Source organism: Mytilus edulis, chromosome 1, assembly GCF_963676685.1.
Source record: "Mytilus edulis chromosome 1, xbMytEdul2.2, whole genome shotgun sequence".
In the NCBI taxonomy this organism is placed as follows: Eukaryota; Metazoa; Mollusca; class Bivalvia; order Mytilida; family Mytilidae; genus Mytilus; species Mytilus edulis.
Genome location: NC_092344.1, coordinates 35,049,227 through 35,072,739, shown reverse-complemented (window position 1 = coordinate 35,072,739; position 23,513 = coordinate 35,049,227). Strand labels below are relative to the sequence as shown.

General features: G+C 30.7%; 1 protein-coding gene across 27 annotated transcripts in view; it reads left to right on the top strand.

Moving 5' to 3' along the window:
• The first annotated feature begins 2,322 nt into the window (after positions 1-2,322).
• LOC139511639 (spermatogenesis-associated protein 1-like) overlaps positions 2,323-23,513 on the top strand; it is a 56,819-nt gene continuing 35,628 nt past the window's right edge. For 7 of the 27 annotated variants that reach the window (XM_071298794.1, XM_071298646.1, XM_071298602.1 and 4 more), the window contains exons 1-3: positions 15,825-16,460; positions 19,160-19,266; positions 20,170-20,287. In XM_071298794.1, coding sequence (XP_071154895.1) covers positions 16,392-16,460; positions 19,160-19,266; positions 20,170-20,287 — 294 coding nt within the window. In that variant the 5' untranslated portion in view covers positions 15,825-16,391. Of the gene's footprint in view, positions 2,509-15,655; positions 16,461-19,159; positions 19,267-20,169; positions 20,288-23,513 lie in introns of those variants that run through there. The other 20 variants (XM_071298788.1, XM_071298707.1, XM_071298754.1 and 17 more) reach the window with 9 other exon arrangements.

The window sequence follows — 23,513 nt, the reverse complement described above, 5'->3', positions numbered from 1 at the left end:
CTAGTGTTTTACAAAAGAATTTCTGTGAAAAAAAAGACTACAACAGTAACACTCAATAAGTTTGAGGTTAATCTAGTCTTTATTTTAATATTAAGTGAGCGGTTTTCATTCACAAAACAACTGACATACTGTAGAACAATGGCTCAGGTACAAATGTCTTGAAATCAAGAGCAAACATACACCCGAACGTTACTTCAAATAATTGAGGTAAAATTAAAGTGCAACATATGGAACCAGGGAAAATATGATAAACATTTTAGAATATTTTGTCAATGAGCCACAGAAAGAAGACGTACAAAACAAGCTCTTAGGGAGCTACCATTTGATTTTTATGGGGGGGCTAGGATGAAAAATTTTGTCCTGCATTTTTTTTTAGCTGTAATCTCTGTCCTGCCTATTTATTTTTCACTCTGTTTGGTCCTGCCTTCTTTTTTTTTAGTTTATCCTGACTTTTTTTTTACCTAAATTGTCGTCCTGACTTTTTTTTTGCAAGTGTCTCATCCTGCCTTTTTTTTTCACTCAAAACTTCTGTCCTGTCTATTTTTTCAAATTTCATCCTAGCCCCCCCCCCCCCCCCCCCCCCCCCCCCCCATAAAAATCAAATGGTAGCTCCCTTATCACTACCTTGTTTGAAAGAAGGTTACTGTTTATTATAGTTTTTCTGTATAATTACTGTAGAAAATATGTGAGGTATAAGAAATTGAGTGGGCTAGGGTATGTGTTTCAGTGGCAAATATTACATGCAAATCGGAGTAAGAGCATTTAATTATTGTTGCATGAAAATTGATATATAAAAAGCAAATAAGTTTTGTATTATTAATTTGCTGCCTACAAAATAACATTTATATTCACAAAATAATAATTAATAATTATACTTTGTTTTGTACTTGCATGTTTATGAATAGGTTCTTAATTACCAAGCAAAAATAAACAAATTAAGTTTTACCTACTTTGGTCATATATCGGACAAATGTATTCTATCACAAAGTGGTATAACTTTGAATAAGTTTCTAAACTTTCTCAACTCTTTTAATCCAAATGAAGTACTTAAATATTTTGTTGATAAATTAAGATATGAAGTTCTTCAGTGTGGAGATTTGAAAAAAAATTGTAAAAAACGGTATTCATCAGATGAAGACGTTTTAAAAATATTATATATGTCTTGAAGACATGTACAGCATAGTTAAGAAAATTAACATATCAATAGCTTATAGTGGTAGGGATGTCACCCAAACTTGTCATGCAAAGATAAGCAAATTCAGAGTCGGGGGCGGATCCAGCCATTTAAAAGGGGGGGGGGGGCGGGGGTTCCAACTATATGTCCCCATTCAAATGCATTGATCGGCCGAAAAAAGGGATCCGCCAATGAGAGTGGTCTAAATATCCGATTATATGCATTTTAGTCATTATCGTTATACACTAGTTCTAGCTCATAGTGTTTATTAAACAAATATATTTCCAAATCATCAATGATCATTCATTTGGTCTATTTTTATATTAAGAAAAACACATTTCTAATAGCATGCTACTTTATTGTAATCAGGGATTTTACAAAATCCCCAGCTATTTTCATTGATTTTGTAAAATCCATAACAATTTCAGGCATTTTACAAAACCACTGAAACTGCACAATCACTGATTAGTCCAGTGATTTTACAAATTCCCTGTAACATATATATATATATGTCATGTTAAAGAAAAAAATATACTTTAATATAAATGGACTTTTTCTTCAACATGACATATATATAGTCTGCAGTTCAAGTTTTTAAAACATTTTTTAGATTCATAAACCATCCAGGATCATCCAGGATTTTTAACCAAATTTGGACAGAAGTATCGAGAGAAAACATATTTTACTTGCCCCCTCCCCCCCATAGACGGATTCGGGGGGGGGGGGTGCCCCCCCCCCTTTTCGTGGGAAAAATTTGGATGATTATATAGGGAATAATTGAAGCATGATTGGAGCGGGCCCCCCTTAGGTCAGTCAGCGGCCCCCCCCCCCCCCCCTTAGGAAAAGTTCTGGATCCGCCACTGCCCCCCCCCCCCCCCCCCCACACACACACACACATTGCCTGTTAATTTAGTCGCTAAATCGATCCTTCATTCACTCTGAAACTTCAAAACATAGACAAAAGTGCGTACAAACAAAGCACCCGCTTGCAACATTCAATCATATAATTTAAAGATTAAAGAATTTTGGCGGGATTTCATTCCCGATGTAATTTAAATTGGTGTTTTGAAACGCTCCCCATATTCAGTTTATACTGGTCTCTTTCTCTCAAAATAACGGTCGAAAATGGTTGAAGAATAAAGGGTAGCAGTTCTTTTAAAAACCGGAAAACACGTGACATGCATGGAAACAATCACGGCTTGGAGGTCGCTAGCATTTTTTCTATAAGAATAAAGAGGATTTGAGGATGTGACAGTGGACATTATGATATGAGCAGACAGGAGATTTTTAACTCCTATAACGAAGGTGGCAAAATGAGGCCAAGTTCGGCCGAGGTAGGAACCTTAAGCTCTAAATCGCAAAAAGTCCACAATGTGTCTTCTGCAAAAACACATTTCGGACTCAATATTACAATGAATAGTATAATGACTTTTAAATATTATATTTTTTTCAAATAATACTTAAAATTTGTCTAAAATCACAATTATTTTGTTAACCGTACAGTCTAAATACGTCTAGTATTAATGGGGAAAAAGCAATCAAATAGATTGTAAAGTTTCATTTTCTTTAAAGAAATATGAAAACAATGACTTTAAATGATACATCATGTATATGTTCTATATTTTAATGTAAGCTTTTAACAAATAAAATAGCTATTTGGAAATCATTGCCTCTAATACTATTTGTGTCATAAGCCAATTTTGTTTTGACTAGATATAAGATCTTAAATTATTTAGTATCAATTTCAATTATTTGCTCAATACAAATTTAGGTACATGTAGAAGCAAAAGTTGTCCCTTTGAAATCTGCATTTTTTTCAGACTATACTTTCTTATATTAGTATTATTAAATTATTGTAAGGCAATGTTTGTTGAACCATCAACATGATCAAGCAGTAATTTTCGTCATTGAAACATTTTATATTTTCATTCATTGTGTTGTTTATTAAAGTATAAAATTGTGCATACTTTAGTATGCATACGCTGTATTAATTTTACAGACATACATGTATGAAATTGGCATAATAAAGCCTAACCATTGAATTGTGTGCCTTAAAGTTTAATGTTTATTGAGATATATCTATTTGGTTGATTCTATTGTTTTTGACCTGGTTACAAGTGTGCATTGAATAGCAAACAACATTGAACACGCTCAGTGATTCTGTAATAGAAGTAGTATAAAGGATATATATACAAGAATAAGAAACTTAAGAATCCCTCAACAAAATTTTAGGCTTAGATTGCATTTAAGATTTGAACATGGAGTTTTTAAATTGTTTTTTAAATTGTTATTTACATACAAACTTAAAAGGCTTGAAGGATCTCATTTAAAAATCTAATCATAGTTTTCAATTATTTGCATTTACATGCAAAAAGACTTGATAATTACTGTGACCTGAAATTATTTGTAATAAGAGAAACTTCAAAGGGTTATTTGTAATGAAGATTGACATGTTTATGTTTTTTAAATGTTGAGAAACAATTAAAATTTGAGAAGATTGCTATAAAAGATTAACTCCAGCTTTGATTCTGTTGAATTGCAACTTTTTGAAACAAATTTGTACCATTTTGGTGTCAGAATTACAATATTTGCACCTTGGGACAGTAAACTTTTCTTATTACTTGGTATTAATTGTTGTCCTTTAACTTTAACAAAAATCTTCTCTGGTCAATACAAAACTTGGCCACAATCTTCATTGGGAAATCAAATTTTTGGTATTTTACTTACTGTCATGACTGTGGTTCCATTTATTTTTGTGGTTACCAATTTTCGTGTGTCAAGGAAAACTTCGTGTTCATTAATACTAAATTTTGGATTTTTGTCGATGATATTTTGTATATGAAATATGTCTTTAATCAGACATTTAATTTTCAAAGGATCCAATTTCGTGGTTTCCTTGTACCCACGAAATCCTCGAAATTGGTATCCAACAAATAATGAATCCTGATCAAGAATCCATGACAAATCGTCCCACTCCTAATCGCTTCACTTTATAAAAAAATGCCCCACTCTTGTTTACCAACTCGAAATAAGGTTTGCCATCTAGCAGCATCTAGCCTCACTCGGGACAAATCGATAAACCACAATGAAATTATTAGTGTCAACTCGCCCCACTTATTAAAAAAGATGCAATCCCTTTGTATATCTATGTCCCTGCCCCACTTCAATACCTATGAAAACCTTAGTGAAGTGCACGTGCTATAACATCAAATTGCTGTTAATTGAAATCCTTCAATTGTATGATTATGATACAATTAACAGGTTTCTTTTCAATTGTTATACAACTAAGCTTACAAGTTTAAAGTTATTCTCCAATGAATGATACGAAAATGTATTTGCAATTACATTTTAAGAACTTTAAACATCATTCAACTTAAAAGATAATGGTTTAATAAATTTCGTTAGTTTTCATTTCAGTGGGGCATGAAGTAGATTTTACTTTTTTTCAATAAGTGGGGCGAGTTGACCGGGGAAAAATTAACGGGATTTTACCCTTTTCACAAGTGAGGCTATTTTTTAAAAAGTGGGGCGAGTTGGTAAACCTGTTTGGGGCGATTTTTTTAATAGTTGGGCGAGTTGGTGAAAAAGTGGGGCAATTTGGTGTGGGGCGTTTTGCCAGTGGGGCGATTTGTCCTGCTTCCAACAGTACATTGTATATTATACAAATGAACATACAGCCTTATGATAATTGACTTGTTGGTATTTTTATAAAAAAGGAAATTTACAAAAAACACATATAAATATGTAGCATATGAAATATAGGATATGCCTAAACTGGAACATATTTAATTATCAGCATTGAGCAATAGTCAGATAGACTTTGTTTTCTGCTGATTCACATAATTAATATTCAGGCTTCCATAAGAAAAAGTGCCATTTGAAGATACTGTTGTTTAGAGACCTGTTGGTATATCATTACTAATTTACTTACTTGTTGGTATTTTGTTGATTTAGGATCTCATTTAAAGATCTTATCTTTTGTTTGTCTTTGAATGAAAAAGATAAGGAGAATTGATAATTACTGTGACTTCAGTTATTTATTTTTAATAAGAGAAACTTCAAAGGTCTAGGATTACTTGTCTAATAGTTTGACATATTTATGTTTATTTTACATGTTCAGTAGCAATTAAAATTTTAGAATATTGCTGAACTTAACCTCCTGCTTTGATTTTTGGAACAAATAGGGTCCATCCTGGTGTCAGCATTTGGGTCACATAGCTGCCGTTAGGCACTTTAGGCACGTGCCTACACATAATTTTTTCACAAATATTTTTTTTTTGTTAAAAAAAATAATAAACAATGTTACAGATGAACTCCAGTGAAGTTGTCACAACTCGAATGTCATGTGTACACTAGTCTCTCGTCCTTAGTGAATGGAGTATTGGATAGAATTGAATGTTTTTATGTGTGTACCTTACATTATATAGAAACTATAAACTAGAACTTTGGTTCTGATCATTTAAATTCTATCAACAAAAACTTGAATGAACCTCAACTTAGACACATGAATTTTTAATTAGTTGTTGTTAGTTTTCAACTAGCTTTCCACTTTGTCTTCACCCGACTTGCCAATGTTGGTCGTCCGTTTGGCTGTGCAGGATGCATAAATACGTAGTCACGTCTGGTCAGAATAGGGACATTTAATCTTATGCCTAGTTGTAGAGAGAATGCCACTCTTTGAGGAGTTCGTAGTTGGTCTACTGAAAGGCAAAGTTTCTGCTCCTATCCAATAATCCCTCATTTTCCAATGCATGGCATTTTCAAATTTCCAGACCTTCGTCCTATACAACACATATCACAGGACTAAGTTCCCTGTTGTGTTTATTGTAAATAATCAATTTGTTGTTTTTAGTTCTAAACTTGCATAAATATTTTACACTGGATGTTTAGAAATCAATCTATCAACTAGCTTCCAGTAGTTTTGAGTACTCTCAGATCTACGAGTAATGACCACAATTATTTAAATTCCTAAGCAGGTAGGGATTGTAAAGTAGCGTGGTATATAAAGAAATAAGAATTTCTTGAATTTTGTTACATTAGTATGAACAGAACAGAACTTTTGCACTAGGCATCGACTATGTGTGTATGTGTTTGTGTGGCTAGGGTGAAGGTTTAATAATCAAAATATTGATGGTTGATGTCTTTCTAGCCAAAAGGATAGTGTTATTATTATATAGTATAATATCAGTGTTTACGTGCACGTGCATATTTTTTTTTTAATGAAGGATCGTCAATATGTACTATCCATTAAGTTAAACATATATATCGATCATAACGGAATAGATTTGAAAATACCAAACAGGGTGTACTGCTTAATTAAAGGGATACACGGATCTATGATGGGCAGTACATATTGTAAATATTATTTAATTCCCCATTCAGATGTTATGGTAAATTATTCATAATTTTTCGAACTTTTCATCATGTATATTATAATTATCATGATTAAATGACCAGAAAATTTAATATTTTTGTGCATAAAATTTTGCATCCAAAACACTGAAATCAGTTTTCCGTCGGGGGGCTTCGCCTTAAGCGGCCTCCAGACCCCCTGCCGATTTGTGCCTACAGTTGAATGAATGCCTAGCTATGCCCCTGGTTCAATTTATTATAATGTGCAAATCATTTCAGGTTGGGGGTAAGTAATGGTAGCATGTTCTTCAAATCTTCAGCCATATTGTAAACTTGTATATGTAGGATGGCTTACATGTATATGGAAGCTGAGACAATTTCACATATTTGGTTACTTTATCTGGGTTGTTTCAATTTCCTGTTATTATGCAAACCTCAGATGGTCGTCTGTTACTATAAACTTAAACTTATAATACTAATAGATATTAGCTTCTACTTGTGGTTTTGGATTTTTTATTCAATATCTATTGAGCCTGTTTATCAAAAGCATGGTGAACAGTACTTGTGTAGTATTGTTGATATTACTGCTATTATGTATACTCGTTGGAGTTTGGAAAATTAAAACAGCATATATGTAACTTTTTTTTTTACCTCTAATCAATTGCTTCATCTATTAAAGTTATGAAATTGAATAAAGACTCATGCATTCTCATTAAAGTTTGGAAAGTAAAACAAATTACATTGTACATGTAACTTTTTTTTACCTCTATATTTAATTGCTGTATCTTTTGAAGTTAAGAAATTAAATAAAGACTCGTGCATACTCGTTTGAGTTTGTAAAATAAAACAAAATACATTATACATACAACCTTTCATTGCTAGTATTCAATTGCTGTATCTTTTGATGTTATTTTATTGAATGAAGACATACATTTAAAGAGCTGTATTACTTATTATTTTGATGTAGCGCACCTCGTTATACATTTTGAATGACAAAATGTTATATTTTTGTTGTTTTGAATAACTAAGTGTTTGTTAAGATATAAACCCAGTTACTGCTTGACGTTGTGTAAAATTTGTGTAAGGATTTCTTCTCTTTTCAAACATCGTTTAAAACCCATTCAAATTTGTTATAAAACATGTCCATCTCAAAACTGTTTACATATATTCAACTCTTACTTAAAAGTTGAAAAAGAAATGATACAGTTTAATGTAACTGAAACATGTTTTAAATAATATTGATCACAAAGAGGTTCTTAAAATGTACAACTGTTGTTTGTTATTTACATTGCCCTTTGACCAATCAAAATATGATATTTTTTTTCTTGTTTCATCACAAAAAAGGTCTTTACATTTAAATCTTTAAAGTTTATTGCATCCACTAATGAGTGTCAAATTATCACTTGAATTAACCTTCACCTTTTATGTTGAAATTGAATTCAAGAGTGTTTTGGACTGGTTAATAATTAAAGAAAATCAAAATCGACTTTTGTGTATCATATTTTGCTCTTCAAACTTTTAAAATTTCTAATTAAAAGTAGAATTTTGCCTACTCATTCATGTTGTCATTACTACTGACTTGTCATCTGGCTGAAAAATTCAAAGAATTAAAAATTGAATTTGAATGACCTTATTATATTTTTTTTGCTTTTCGTAGACTTTGTTTGTTGGCTGGTTACTACTCCGGAAGTTCACTTCTTGCATGATAGACTTGAATGTATCAACCTTTGTTTTTTTTATTTTTAAATTTCCGAGTAGTCTTTCATTACAACATAGATAATAAATATGTATCGATCGGTGAGATGCCTATCTTTTGTGCATGAATTGCATGTACCATTAGCTTTGACATCGTGAACAGAGATTCATTTTTTTCGAATGTATGATAGTTGCAATTAAAACAGGAATATTGATCAGTACTTGAGGTAGATTAACTGACGATATGATGGAGTGTGGTAAAACTAATGAAATATTGATAGGAAATTATTCATTATTTAAAATCAATTGAGGATAGTTAAAATTTCATAAATCATGTTTAAAGTTTAGAAAAATTATTTGACCTTAAATAAGGGATCCCAACAAGTGGGTACCCATTTTAAAATGACAAGTTGTTGGTCCCTCTTCACTTTTCATTTAGTTGATTTGAGCTTACAGATAGGGTTTATACATGTTTATATTTATATATATGCCTTCAACAATAGGTAAAATCCATTACATAGCCAGTTATAAAAGCCTATTAAAAGGCCCCAACATGACAAATGTAAAACAAATCAAATGAAAAATCTAACGTATACTGATTCATGTACAAAACAATCAATAAAAAAAAAGATATATACAGCTACATGTACAAATGACAACCACTGAATTACAGACTGACTCCAACAAAATCTCTTTTATTTGCATTACAGAAGACACAACTATAGAGCTTCATTATGGCTTCATAGAAATATTACAATACCCAATTTAAAAATATCTTTATATAGTTACTGAAAAAAGATCAAAGTACCTAATGATCATGCAAAAGGTGATTAGTCAGTGGAAGTCCTACTTTGATATATTGTTTCTCATGCAAATTATTATTAAAAAGTACAGTTAATATCTACTTTTATCCATGGTAATGGGACGGTGAGATATATACATAATATGAAATGAACTCTGAAAAGGGAAATAACTCTATAATCTGAAATATAGTTTTTTTTCATCAATAATTCCTAGGGGAAAGGCTAGGTCCCTCGATCATAAAACTATACTCAGTAAATTTGTACTTCAATAACAAAACACTAAATACCATAAATTGATTAGTTGATTTCAGAATCTGAGTGATAATTTATGCTTGAAATTTTTATAACCACAAGGCTAGGTCTCATCACAATGTAGCACCAAAATGAATGTTGTGAATAAAACTGGACTCTTGGTATTTCAAAATTCTGAAACCCTGAATTAAAATTTAAATTCTGGGAACTTTCTCATTATTCTTTGAGCACCTGCTATATTGATTTTCGTCCAAACTATTTTTTATGTCAAATCTTTGCCTTTGCTTTATGTGAAGCAGCCGTATTAATTGTTTTTATTTTAATATCAATACCTCTAGTTTTAAAAAAAGCAACCTCTATTAGAAGTCCATAAGGAACATTAATTTAACTAATTATTTAATCTTATAAAATCCTGATTTGGCATTTTATTATGACTTTTGAAAAGTAATCAAATTTCCTTTTGGAAGTGTTTTTCAGCAATAAAAAATATTGTACATGTAAAAGAAGAGATTAAGTAGGATTAGATGAAGGAGAGGGGGGGGGGGGGGGGGGGGGTGTTAGCTAGAAATTACTTTCAGGAGGTAAACAGGTAAACATTCTACCATTTATAATTAAACATGGATAAAGAGGAAGGTTTCAAACATGAGGAAAGTAATTCATTTCATTTAACTAATTGAATTGTCTAACCTTGACCAAGTTAAATACTATTGATAAATAATGTATTTCTTTAAAGACTTTCAATCATTGAAAAGATGTTATAGATAAATGTCCTTGGAAACGTCATGATGTCACAAAACTTTAACGTTACAATAACATGCCGTCTTAATACTTTTCATAGGCTGATCCCTGGGGGGCCCAGGCCCCCCCCGTTTGTCGGAAAAATTTGGTTGATTATATAGGAAATCACTGAAGCATCACTGGAGCAGGCCCCCCCTTAGGAAAAGTTCTGGATCCGCCACTGCTTTTGTTTGAATGAAAGTTAAATTATATAAGCTTTGATCAATTTAAAAGTCATTCCTTAATGTATTTGGAATTAATGTTTTTTATAAAAAAAAAAAGGAATGAGTTTTAAAATGATCAAAAAGTATAAATGAAAGTTAAATTATATAAGCTTTGACCATTTTAAAAGTCATTCCTTTTTAACGTTAATTCCACAAAAGTATTATGACATCATGTTATTGTAACTTTAAAGTATTGTGACGTCAAGGACATTTATCTATAACATCTTTTCAATGATTGAACAGTCTGCACCAAAAACTTTTTCAACTACTAGTCCGAAGACCAATATTCTGACATTTTTCTTATTTGGCCAAACAAAGTTTTGCAAAAACTTACTAGTCTGAATGAAATTTTACTAGTCTGGGGCATCAGACTAGTGGCTAACCGTGCAGACTGTTGAAAAGGAAATACAAATGTAATGTCAGCCATGTTACAGTTGAGAGGAAAAATAAAGAACTGAAGAAGGCCAATGGCCGAAACATCTCAAAAAATTGGTTTATTGATATAATAATGACTTCACAGTACTCTACGATATAATAATGACTCCACAGTACTCTACGATATAATAATGACTCCACAGTACTCTACAATATAATAATGACTCCACAGTACTCTACATTGATTAATTATTGCAGATTTATATCTATTAATTGGAAGTGACTGTTATATAACATGCATGAGCATTAAGATATAATCTTAGAAATATTTTTTCTTTCATTTTCATAAGGTTAACGTCTAGAGGTTTCTTTATATCTTGGTTAACACAGGCTCCTGCAATATAAACGATATTTAGTATTTTAAACATGTAAGTTCTATAAATATTTTAATATATTACGGATTACAAATGTGTCGAGGTTTGTGATTGGATAACAACACAGAGATGTCAGTATATATTCAGGAAACTGCCGGGGTATATACGACGTTTTTATCCCCAATTGGAACCTCAAAAACGTCATCATAACTCCGGTTACTATGTGACGTGGTCAAAAGCTATCAGACTGTCAGAGGCTCACAGAGGGAAAATAACGACGTGCTTCAGTCAATAAAACATTTTTGATACAAAATCACGCAATTTACACTTTTAATACTTAAGTTTAATGTTAAAATTGTTGTTATAAATTATTACATACACGATAAAATTATGTTCACAGCAAATTAGAAAATCCTTCACGTATGCCGAACATATCAGGTTGGGTTTTTCAATATATATGTGTTGTCAACAAATACCTGCACTGGAAAATATTAACATTAAGTCAGGGGTAATCCGTAATATATGTGTAATTCAGGTCTCAGAAAGGGTATATACTGTGACATTCCCGGCTTAGGGCTTATATCCCCTTCGCCTTCGGCTCAGGGGATATAAACTCTAAGCCGGGAATGTCACAGTATATACCCTGTCTGAGACCTGAATAACATATAATATAACCCTTTCTATTAGACTTGTGTAAACCCTGCTATAGGTTTTGGTGTTCACGCTGTCCCCGTTAAAGACAAATATTTGTCATCTTAGCATGCTGAGTACGGTGTGTAACTGTATTACTAAGAATTTTTATGTCCCACCTAGAGAATTATGATTTTTGGTCTGTACATCCGTTTGTTCGTCCATCCGTCTGTTCGTTTGTCTGTCCTGCTTCAGGTGAAAGGTTTTGTTCAAGGTAGTTTTAAATGAAGTTGAAGTCCCCTCAACTTGAAACTTGAGTCACATGTTCCCTATGATATGATCTTTCTAATTTTAATGCCAAATTCAAGTTTTTTCACCAATTTCATGGTCCACTGAACATAGAAAATGATATGGAGAGTGGGGCATCCATGTACTATGAAGTTATGAACACATTCTTGTTGCTAGAGTATTAAAGGTTGCAATGCATATTCACCTAGTAATGGGCTTCTCACAAATATTCTCTTATTTCAGCTGCTTAAAAGTCTACTTTCAACATCTAGAGATGTTGACTTAGTTAGATATTGTTTTAAAAAACTCCTTCAAAAGCAGTTCACATTATAGATTTTTAAAAAGATAGCACCAGTAAGAGTTTTGACCATGTGAATAAGTACTAAGTGGTTCAGATATCTGACTATTTGTCTTTATAAATGATTTATGTTGATTTAAAGTTTAGCCTGAATTTTGAGAGTCAGAAATAGTTGTCACAAGTAAGATGTTTACTTAGCACTTGATCTAAATTTTAAAAATAAGAAGTTGTATACTAAAAGTTATGGACGCATATTTTAACATGAGATTATTTCATTTGTGCAAAGATTTCTTGATAGTTAAGCTCCTTAACAGTTGTCCTTCTTTTTAGAGACCACCTTCTGCTCAAACACATTAAGTGATCGCTTAAATGGTATTGATGAGAGTGTATATATTTGTTTTACGACAGATATAAATTTAAAGAACACAATATTCAAAGATACACTTAGGCTGAATTTGTTGATATGTAGTCATGACTACAAACTTTGAGTCCAGTGTATATTTAATATATATTCTAATTTTTTTAATAACATAAATTATGATTATTTATGACCAATAAAAGCATTTTTTGTGGTTATGATTAATTTTTTTTACTTTTTAATGATAGATAATTATATACAAATGCAATATATATATTAAATTTATGTTCTTTTTATAAGTATCCTTGTCTGGTTTTTTTTTTTTTTTAATATTTATTTAAATTAAGACAAGTGTTTGAAATAAATACAATATAAAATAGAAAATCATGTCTTATGACCTTAACTATTAATATACAATAACCACCCAGATAGTAAAGAGATTGAAATGAAAGAAAAAAAGAAAGACTAAAGAATTTTTTGTCCTTGTGATCCTAATCATACTAAGTAAAGCAGTTTATTTCAGTTTTTCTTGTCCAGAACAATAATAAAAAGTACTGTGAAATCATCATTATTCTTTGGATAACAATTTTGGTGGATTTTGTGAGTACAAGTGAACCATCAAATGTTCAAGGAATGGCATATCTTAATTAGACTTGTAATTCAGAGTTTAGTATGACGCCCATTATCACTGAACTAGTATACATATTTGTTTAGGGGCCAGCTGAAAGATGCCTCTGGGTGCAAGAGTTTATCGCTATTGAAGACCCATTGGTAGACATCGGCTGTTGTCTACTCTATGGTCGAGTTGTTGTCTTCTTGACACATTCCCCATTTCTATTTCCAATTTTAATTTCAGACTTCGACAAAACCACTAAATTAAAAATCCACAAACATGCAAGTATTCCTTATTCCACGAAAGTTGGTACCCACGAAAATAAATGAATCTCATTAAGACTCAAATGTTGGTAGTTATAACTTCTGGATTTAAGTTTCAAATTTGGCTATACTATTTAGTTGCCTTTAGGTCTTTTATTGTCAAATGTTTGGGTTTGAATCTTCTTGGTGAAGGTAAATCCAGAAAAGCAATTCTGACTCATATTATTGTTTAGAGACACCTTGGAGCCTCTAGTAAAGAGACCTCAAGCACTTATTTGAATATCTGTCCTTGTACAGACTGGGTCACTCAAACATTATGCACTGCTGATGTTAACCTTGGGGTAAACAATCATTACCACTCATGCTGTAGTATGGCGGGACTTTTTGTTCCATGTAGCTACCAATATCATTCTCCGTCAATACCTTCTCTAATTATATTCAACTCTACTGGAGGGTCTAGGTTAAACAATTAGACTATTGAACAAATTTAATTAAATACATATAATTTGATAACATTTTCATTAATTTGATCCAAGATAATCAAAATTTTAATCAGACGATTGTCAATCAAGTTTTGTTTTAGACATCTGATATTTTTATAATAGTGTGGATTTGAAATAATTTGGGCTTCATGGACAGACAGTTTTTGAAGGACTTACAAAAGTTGGAGTGTGGAGGTTACTATTTTCCACAATGGGGACATAGGTTTCATTGTGATCTTGGAACTTTGAACGTGTGTATGTTTGTATAGTGTAAATACATTATTTTTTCATGTTGTGTACCTGTAAATATATTTTAGGGAATTGACTAGCAAATACCTGGTCTAGTACATGTGGTGCAAATGCTCCATTTACAGGTCTTTGGTCTGAATACTTGTAAACTACAAGGTTTTTCCATCTTTGAGACCAAATTAGAATTTATGTTTGTTGAACTGTATTAGTTGAAGTTTCTATACAGTATTTATTCTGAGTGTAGTCTTTGAACAATTGCAGAAATTAAAAAATTTAAAAAAAAATCTTTAGTATTCTTAATTAAATTCTGTGTTTATTTAGAGGCAGTATCGAGTTCAGCACATTAAGTATGTATTTCAGGTACTTAATTTCTCATTAGAAACAGCCTTTCAGAAGTAGGGTGCATATGTTCTTATATAGTTATATAGATTATACCCTGAAGTTACTCTAGTAGATGTACAATTTTGTAGTTGACAGAGAAAATCATTGATTTATTGCAATGTTTTTGATGACAAGGGGCATTATGTTTTCCTGTCTGTGTGTCAGTCATTCTTGTATCAGGTTAAAGTTTTGGTTTAGGGTACAATCTTTACAATCTAGGCAACATTTTAGAAGTTGGTAGCACACAATAATGTCACTTTTCACGGTTTATTAGGCGCAGCTAACATTGATTATTAACTATACAAAGAAAAAAAAATTGTGGCCCTCACAAGTAAAGATTTATATGTCACAAGTTCATGTTAAATCAAGTTGACCAGCAAGATATCTCTCTTTCTTCATATAGGGTTTTATATTTGCAAGTCACAATGGGAAAATTCAGATTTTCCAGAGATGCTCTTAAAATAGAACAGAACTCGTGCATTGAATAAGATATTAAACAAAAAATTTATTACAAATAATAAAATGTAGATATATATGTGTAAATATCAAAGTTAAATGATGTAGAGAGAAGCATCACAAAAGATATCTTTCATTAAACAATTTTATTACCACTGAATAATTCATGAACTTCAGAAGTTCGATTGGGTTTATTCTTGTATCTGAAGAAACATTTTATGACATTTTAAAAAAAACCTTATTAAACTGTTTATTGCACATGAAGATATATGTGTTATATTTTTAATAAAAATCATAAAAATTGAATTACATGTATCATAGTGTCATCATTTCAAAATTAAACTGAATAAGTTGGAAAATTTTTAAAGTTATCCTTTAAATTTTTTTAATTTCCAATATAATCAATGCTGCTATTTTTTTTTTAATTGTATATACATTTTTCACTTTCTTATTAAATTAAATTCAATAGAATTTGACACATTTCAAGTGAATACCTTTAATTCAGGGAAGTGCTGATTTCTGTATTAATTCTTTAATTGTTAAAGGTAATATCAATTCATTAATAGATCTACCATAAAGCTCGTCAACGTGCTATAGTGTTATAGAATCCATTGATCAGGATTAAATATACTCAATTATTACCTCATTTGATAAGTTTTAAATTCAGTAGAATTAAAAGTCCTGTCACCGTATACCTGACAGTCACTGTTTTTATTGGCTATTTGTGTTTACTTCATACAGGGATTAAATATTGGTTTAAATTCTGAGGCGTTTCTAAGTGTAATAATTGTCTTCAGTAAACAGTCTAACATTCAACGGATAGACATTTGACGAATATACGTATTTGTTCATTTGTAAGGTGTGCTACCTAATACTAGAAACACATTGCCAAAATAGAAGAGGAAATATTATCGATTGTATTATCAATAAGTATTGTACAGTTTAAAACGTAGTGATAAACCGCTGATAAAACTTACTGCAATACAAATATGTAAAGAGCTCAATATACAAATGGGATATTGGTGAGGATTTGAGTAACTATTGACCTGCATTAACATATTACTATAACAAATATTACATACCTGGTCTACTGGTATCCCGGAGGAGGTGTCAGTATGATATGGAAAGTAATTGTAGGATTTAGAAACTTTACATCAATCCTTAAATAATTCCTTTAAATCGTCATTGGGTGATAAATCATCATTGATGACCTTCTATAGTGTGTGGCATTGTAATCTTATTGTCGGATAACTGTTCAAAATCATATAGTTTTTGTGTGTAGGAATTTATCTGGAGACTAAAAACTTATTTAGATTCGGCTGTTAATAATTGTTTTGGGATTTCATTATGGATGTGGCTAGCAGAGCTAGCAGAGCTTCTTATAGACCAAAAGTTCAAAGGGTCAAAAGTGCAGAGGTAATGTAAAATACTTAGTTTATGCTTATTGCCCAATAATGTATAAAGCACAATTTTTGGGGTTGTTATTTGTCCATGCTTGTAACTAGTGCTATCCAATGTTAAATTATTTTTGATAATGATACCATGCCTTCATACAGATGTGATAGAATATAGAAAATTGATATCAAAAGTGCTTAATAAATATATATTCCCTTGTAAAATATAGATAAGGGAAAATATGGAAGTTAAGTGGTAACTTGGTAACAAAGTGACAATAAGTGAATTGACATTAAATCTTCATAAATACAAAACATTAGCATTTAATGACAATTGTTGATTTATAAACTTTGGTGGTATATTGATTTAGTCAAATATATTAAAGATCACCAAAACAGCTGAGATCTCATTACTTTGCCTCCTAAATAGTAACACCTACTATAATGGAAATGGTAACGAGATTTGAATACATGTTTTTTCTTGTTTTGATGAAAATCTTGTAGAACTATTGTTCAAATGTCTTATAAAAAGCATGTGGTAAAAAGAATAAAATATGTATTTTTTCTTTGCCTAAAATAATGGCATATTCCGATTAATTTTAAGAAGGATATAAATAGAATTCTGTACATGCCAATGCTGTGAAAAGTAACGGGGGTGGAATACAGAATTAATTCAAACATAATTTTTATACTATTAAATTACGATTTATAAGTTATCGAAATTTCATCAATCATGATCTGCGGGCAGCTTGTCATATTGATATATATAAATTAACATTAAGTACAATGGGGTTATGCATCCCTGATAGCACTCTCCTCAAGGATGGATTATAGTTTCGTGTAAGTTATAAATACAGAAACACATCCTGGTGTTGAAGTTTGTCCGAGCATTTAAAAACCCACAGACATCCATTGATCTGTGTGATTTCCTTTCGTTTGGTAACAAATTGGTTTTTAAACATTTCATAAGTATCAGAATAAGTTATGTCAATTTTAAATTGTTATCTTTTGTAATTATGATAATAAGTTACGGCTTGAAACATGTCACAAACCTAACGTTGTAGTACAGAAAAATAAATCTTTTATTATCATCTTATTTAGCTACTATTCTTTTATGTAAAGTGAAGTTTGTTAGTCACACAAATTATTAGGTGTTGTTGCTAGTTGTCAAGATGTATGCCATTTTATCTTTCAATTTCTTTTTTTTTTTCTTTTTTTTACTGTAATACGACTCTATGCCCCAGGTATGTTCATCTTGCAAACTTGACATTTGACTTGCTTAATTATGTGGAAATTCTTATACAATTAAACCTAAATTATGAATTCAAAAATTACATAAACTTCAAAGTTCATGGTATTTATTTCTGATTTTGTTTATTTTAGTATTTTTGAGCACTGATTCAAGAGACCATGGAGAAAAGTTTTTTAAATCTTTATGTGGGTTTGTTTCTTACATGAAATAACAGTCAACAACTTATACAATATTACAGGAGTTCCTAGACTTAGAATAGAGTTACTTCATTCATTTAGTACTATATTCACAAATAAATCTCAATTATGTCACTAATCTTATAAACTGATTATGGATTTCGTTTTGAAACTTAGTACAAGTAACAAACTTGGTACAATTTGAAATGAACTTTTTAAGGGGCTTTAAGCATTTCTTATCTTTACTTACATTTTTTTCTTCTTCTTAATTTTTGAAAACAATATCAGTTTATGGGATAAAGTGCACTTTAAAAATCATATTTTACTCATATTCTAATCATTTTCAATCTAAAGGTACATTTATATTTGCTGAAATATTTATAAGGCTATCCCAGTTTTAACTATATTGTTTGAAGTATACATATAACAAGTTGTTTATTTTATTTTTATAGATTTCCATTTCAAACTTTTAAAACTTCAAATCACATATCAATAAGATGCATTTTAAAACTGATATTTAAAATTTAAAATGAAACAGAATTTTTATTTACATATTTCCCTTATACATATTAAATTTAGAATTTACAGTTAGTAAATGGATTTATAACTGCAGAAGCCAGACAAGTAGGGATATGTTTTAAAATTGCAGCCATTGACTTAACATTTTGAAGTTACAAACCCAATAAATGAGCACGTTCATTGCAATTTCATAGAAATAAACTGAAAATATTACTGGGCCGAATCAATTTGAACCAGAACACAAATGTTGAATTCGTATGAGTATTTTTAACTGTATTTCATATTCATTCAATGTTTATTCTTTTGCCTGCCTGATCTTGTGACTTCCATTTGTATGCTGCATAAAAGTATTGGCATCAATGGGACTCACTGTTTATGTTTTTAGGTAAAAAAAATCAGATAATTATTTTGAATCACCCGTCAAAGTTTTTAATAAGTATTTCAAATTGATATGCCCTTTAGGAAAACAAAAATGTTTGTCTGTGTCTTGTTTTGATTAAATTCACAGTTTTTAATGAGTTGACCTTTATAATTCATTAGAACATACTGGTAATAAAATTATAAACCCTAAAAAAAAACCAGTTTTAATTTGCAGATTTGCAATATGCATGAACTAGCAACTTGTTTTATGCCATTATCAATATGATTTCATTTGCATTGCACGGTAAATATGACATTACAGATCGTAACAGCAGGAACAAAAAACCATTAGTTAACATTCTAATTTTAATTCAAATTTTTATAAAATCAATCTCTCTTTTTCTGTATTTTCAGCTATCTGATTTACATGTATATATAGTTCCACCAGATCTGTGGAGAGAAAGATATAACAACTTATTAAACCAGAACGTCACTGAAACAATCTCTGCAGGAATCATCAGGTATTCACAGCTTCTTACCAAGTTTGATTAAAATCTGACAATCATTATTCTATATAGGTTCATTAAAAATCTGTCTGCTCAAAGCTAGTGATCAGACATTCACTGTTGGTATTTTCCAAACGTGTGAAGAATTATATGGTGTACTAATTCATGACCTGAAATCCCAATATACACTTGATCAATGAAAACAAAGGAACAGCATTTTTCTCAAAGTTTCTGCCTTCAACACAGAATTTTTTTTTAGACAATATGCAAGTTTAGACAAAAAACCTGTTAGAGCAGAATTCATTGATAGACTCTGGGCTCTCAGTCATAAAACTTTACTCAGTACTCCGAGTACAAAATAAGTGCTCGAAACACAAAATCCAGTATTTTGATTGGTTGATTCTTGAGTCTGAGTACAAAAATTGTGCTCGAAAGTTTTATGACCGCAAGGCCAGGTGTGGATCCAGGATCTAGAAATAGAAGTTTGAAAGGGGGAGGGGGGAGGAAATTAGCTTTTTATTTGAACATTTTCATTGTTTTAGTAAAGTGTGATGAAATATTGTTCATTTAAGAGTTGCATGATATGTGTATGAGAGTAATGTGGCTCAGTAAAGTTCATACCAAACTATTTTCCTGATATATAATGCCATGAGATGTTAAGCAATAGAAGTCAGCAAATCAGCCCCTAGAAGACTCAACCAAAGCAAATTATTGTTGCCAAAGAGCAAAAAAAAAGAAATACAGAATTGAATGAATGGTCCTTTTTTTTAAACAAAGAAAGAGAAGTTTCCTGTTGTATATTGATGATACAATATGGTTTTGTTTTCTATACATACAATTTTATACTTATATTTGCAGGGTACACCCAGAGACAAAAGTCTGTTTTCTATACATACAACTTTATATTTATATTTGCAGGGTACACCCAGAGACAAGAGTGTGCAATTTACGTGATGAATTAGAAACCCAGCTTGGTGCAGAATTACTACCTAGAGATTTTATATTTCTTAAAAGTGTAGGCAGAAGTATAACAAGGGTAAGTTGGCCTCCTCAATGGCTGGGGTTTTATTTGGATCACATCTAAATGGTTTATTTTCTTATTTGGAGATCTGGCCTTGAAGTCATAAAACTTTCAAGTCAGTTTTTTGCTGGATTTTATGTTTCGAGCATGATTTTTGTGCTCCGAGCACTGAGCAAAGTTTTATGACTTCAACCCCAGATATCAAATGGCAGATCGTTTAAAAAAAAAAAAGAGAGAATTTGGTTCTTGACATTTGGTTTAATACACCTGTCTTTAAAAGACGACTGTCTTTTGTTTGTTTGTGTTGTTGTGTTTGTTTCTTTCACTGACGTATACCACCCCATATCTCCATTTAATCATAAGAATTGAGTGTCTGTAATGGCAAAGTAAATTAGTTGTCAGATACACACTTGATATAAGATGATAATAATTCCATAGAGGTATGGAAACCACTGGTCAACTTAAATGAAAGTTTAAGACCCATGTTTTACACAAAATAAGGTCTACTTGATGTGTTTTGTCTATTTTGTTTAATACATCTAAAAGAAGCCAGTCTATACCTCCAAGAATCTTTGTTAGATGTTGCTCAAAAGAAAGAAACTTATGCTTACAAAAAAAATCTTTGCATTAACTTAAATATCAATAGTTCTCAATAAAAAAGGCAATTTATCTATTGTAAAACATTAGGAATCTGAACAGGTGAGGCGAGACTATAGAATGGGATTAAAAGGTGATTTTATTCATTCTTAATGTGTAATGGACAAGAAAAACCATAACATGATTATATAGAGAGATATCTTTGGTAATGGTTTTAAAGTTGGTTGAAAAGAATTGAACTCATATGCCAAAATTTTAATTTTTTGTTGTTACTTATATGGTCAAATTTAAAGAGGTGGACCATTTACTTTTGTTTTGAAGCCCATATTTATATTCATCTATAAAAGATTTTAACTAACTACAAAATACTTAATTTCCATTTGACGTTTCTTTACATTTCTTGAATACATTAACATGAAACTGAATAATTGATTGAATTTTGTTTTATGGGGAATATCTCTTAAATGTTTTCAAACTCTTTTCAAATTTAAGAACTTAATAGGTATAAATTTAATTTATTTCTCATTTATGAAACATTTTCAACTTTAATCAAGTTTAAATAGAATTAATTGCAGTTTTAAAGTATTTTAATGTTTTGGCTAGAAAATGTATTTACTGGCACGTTTCACAAGGGTTTTAAGATTAAATCAAATTTGTATTGTAATACTCGAGATGAAATTTAAAAAGCTTGCCAAGACCTTCTAACAATAAAAATCACTTCAGTAAAATTGACAATCAATCAATCTTTGGAAAGTGCATTTACTTTAAAACTTACCGAAGAAGGTACTATTAAGTAGTCTCGTTACTGTTCAAGTATTTGAAAGGGACCATGTTACCAATGAATAGAATTTGTTTTTGATAAAAATCTTAGTTTTTCTTTACATAGTAGTAAATGGTGATATTTGAATTTATTACATGTATATATATGTTTTAATTACAAGACATTAAGTTATGGTCAAGGTGAAACTCCTTCAAATAAGACTGGCATTGATTAACGCTTTCATAGGGTAGTGAACTTGCTGTGTTTTGTAGATATAAAACCAAAGTCCTTTCATGCAACTTTGACGTCACATTACGAAATTATTCTTGGATACATGTATTTGATTTGTTTTAAATTTAAAGAACTGTTTTGAGTGCAGATAAATTTTGTTAGTTCTATTGTACACAGAAAACTTCACTTGACCTTCTTATTCAACCTTTTAAATCTTTAATATATGGATAGAATTTCAGTGAAAGACTGCCCTGAAAAAAAACTACTTTCAAGTGTTTAGTTTAAATTTCCAAGTTTGTTTCTTGTAAAAATCCTTTCATAGCAGTTATTTCAGTTCAATTGCACAGTAAAAAAAATACCAGTTTGATATACATCAAACAATTAACCTATAATTGGTTAATATAAACTTCTCGAAACAGGGAGGGTTGAAATCTAAAATGAACAGAGTTTAATCCAACAACAAATTCATGTGCCTGTCCATCTTTTGTCAATTTTTTATGTAGTTGTAGAACTTGGTATTGGTCATGATACCCATGTAAACTTCAGATTTATATTGTTATAAACGTTTTGTTTTTGAAAGTTAAGTGTGATTTAAGTTTTAACAACAATTTCATTTAACATTATGTGATTTATTTTCAGAAGACTATTTACTTACTCTTGATTTAGAGTACTTTGTTTAAAAATTTACCATTTACTAAGTTAGATCCACTTTGGAAGCAATACACATTTTAGAAATTACCAGTAAATGTGTTTGATCAAGTTAATCCATTTTATCAACAAATCAAATAATTAGATTGTATAAAGTGTTTTAAAATGGAACATGTTTTGCTTTCCCTCTCATTTGTCTAATGTAAAAGTAAAGTTTTCATTTTCCAACTCATTTGCCATAAAAAGAACTTAAATTCTAAATAGTTCCTATACATTGTAACACATGTTTTTGTTTTCAAATTCATTTGTATTGTAAATAACTTTCATCCAGAATTGTACCTATTCATTGTAACACATGACTTAATTTGAATTGTATTTCAATTTGGACTTGTACCAAATGTGTTTTTTGTTTACCAAAGGATTTATAAGATGTTTGAATTTGTAATTTCAACAAGGTTAATCTGAAGCTCAAAGAACATAATGAAATACTTATCAAGTTTAGGTATTTCAGATCCATTAGCATGTTTCAAATTTTTCATGTCAGGGGCCTTTATAGCTAACTATTTTGTATTGGTTTTTCCTCATTGTTGAAGGCTGTTCGGAGACATATAATTGCTTATATCCATCATTTTAACTCTGGTTGATAGTTGGCTCATCAGCAAAATAATGTTTAACAAATTAAGAGAAATGAAAAAAAAAAAAGAATTGGTTTGTGCGTCCTTTTGTCTGTACGTCCATCAGTTCAGCTTCAGGTTTAAGTTTTTGGTTAAGGTATTTTTTGTTGAAGTTGGAAGTCCAATTAACTTGAAACCTAGTACATACATTCCCTATGACATGACCTTCTAATTTTAATGCCAAAATAGTTTTCTCCCGAATTTCACGGTCAACTGAACATAGAAAATGATAGTGCCAGTGGGACATCCGTGTACTATGGACAAATTCTTGTTTATCAATATTCTGGTATTGAATGAAGAGAAAATGCAATAATGCAACTGTTTGGTTAAT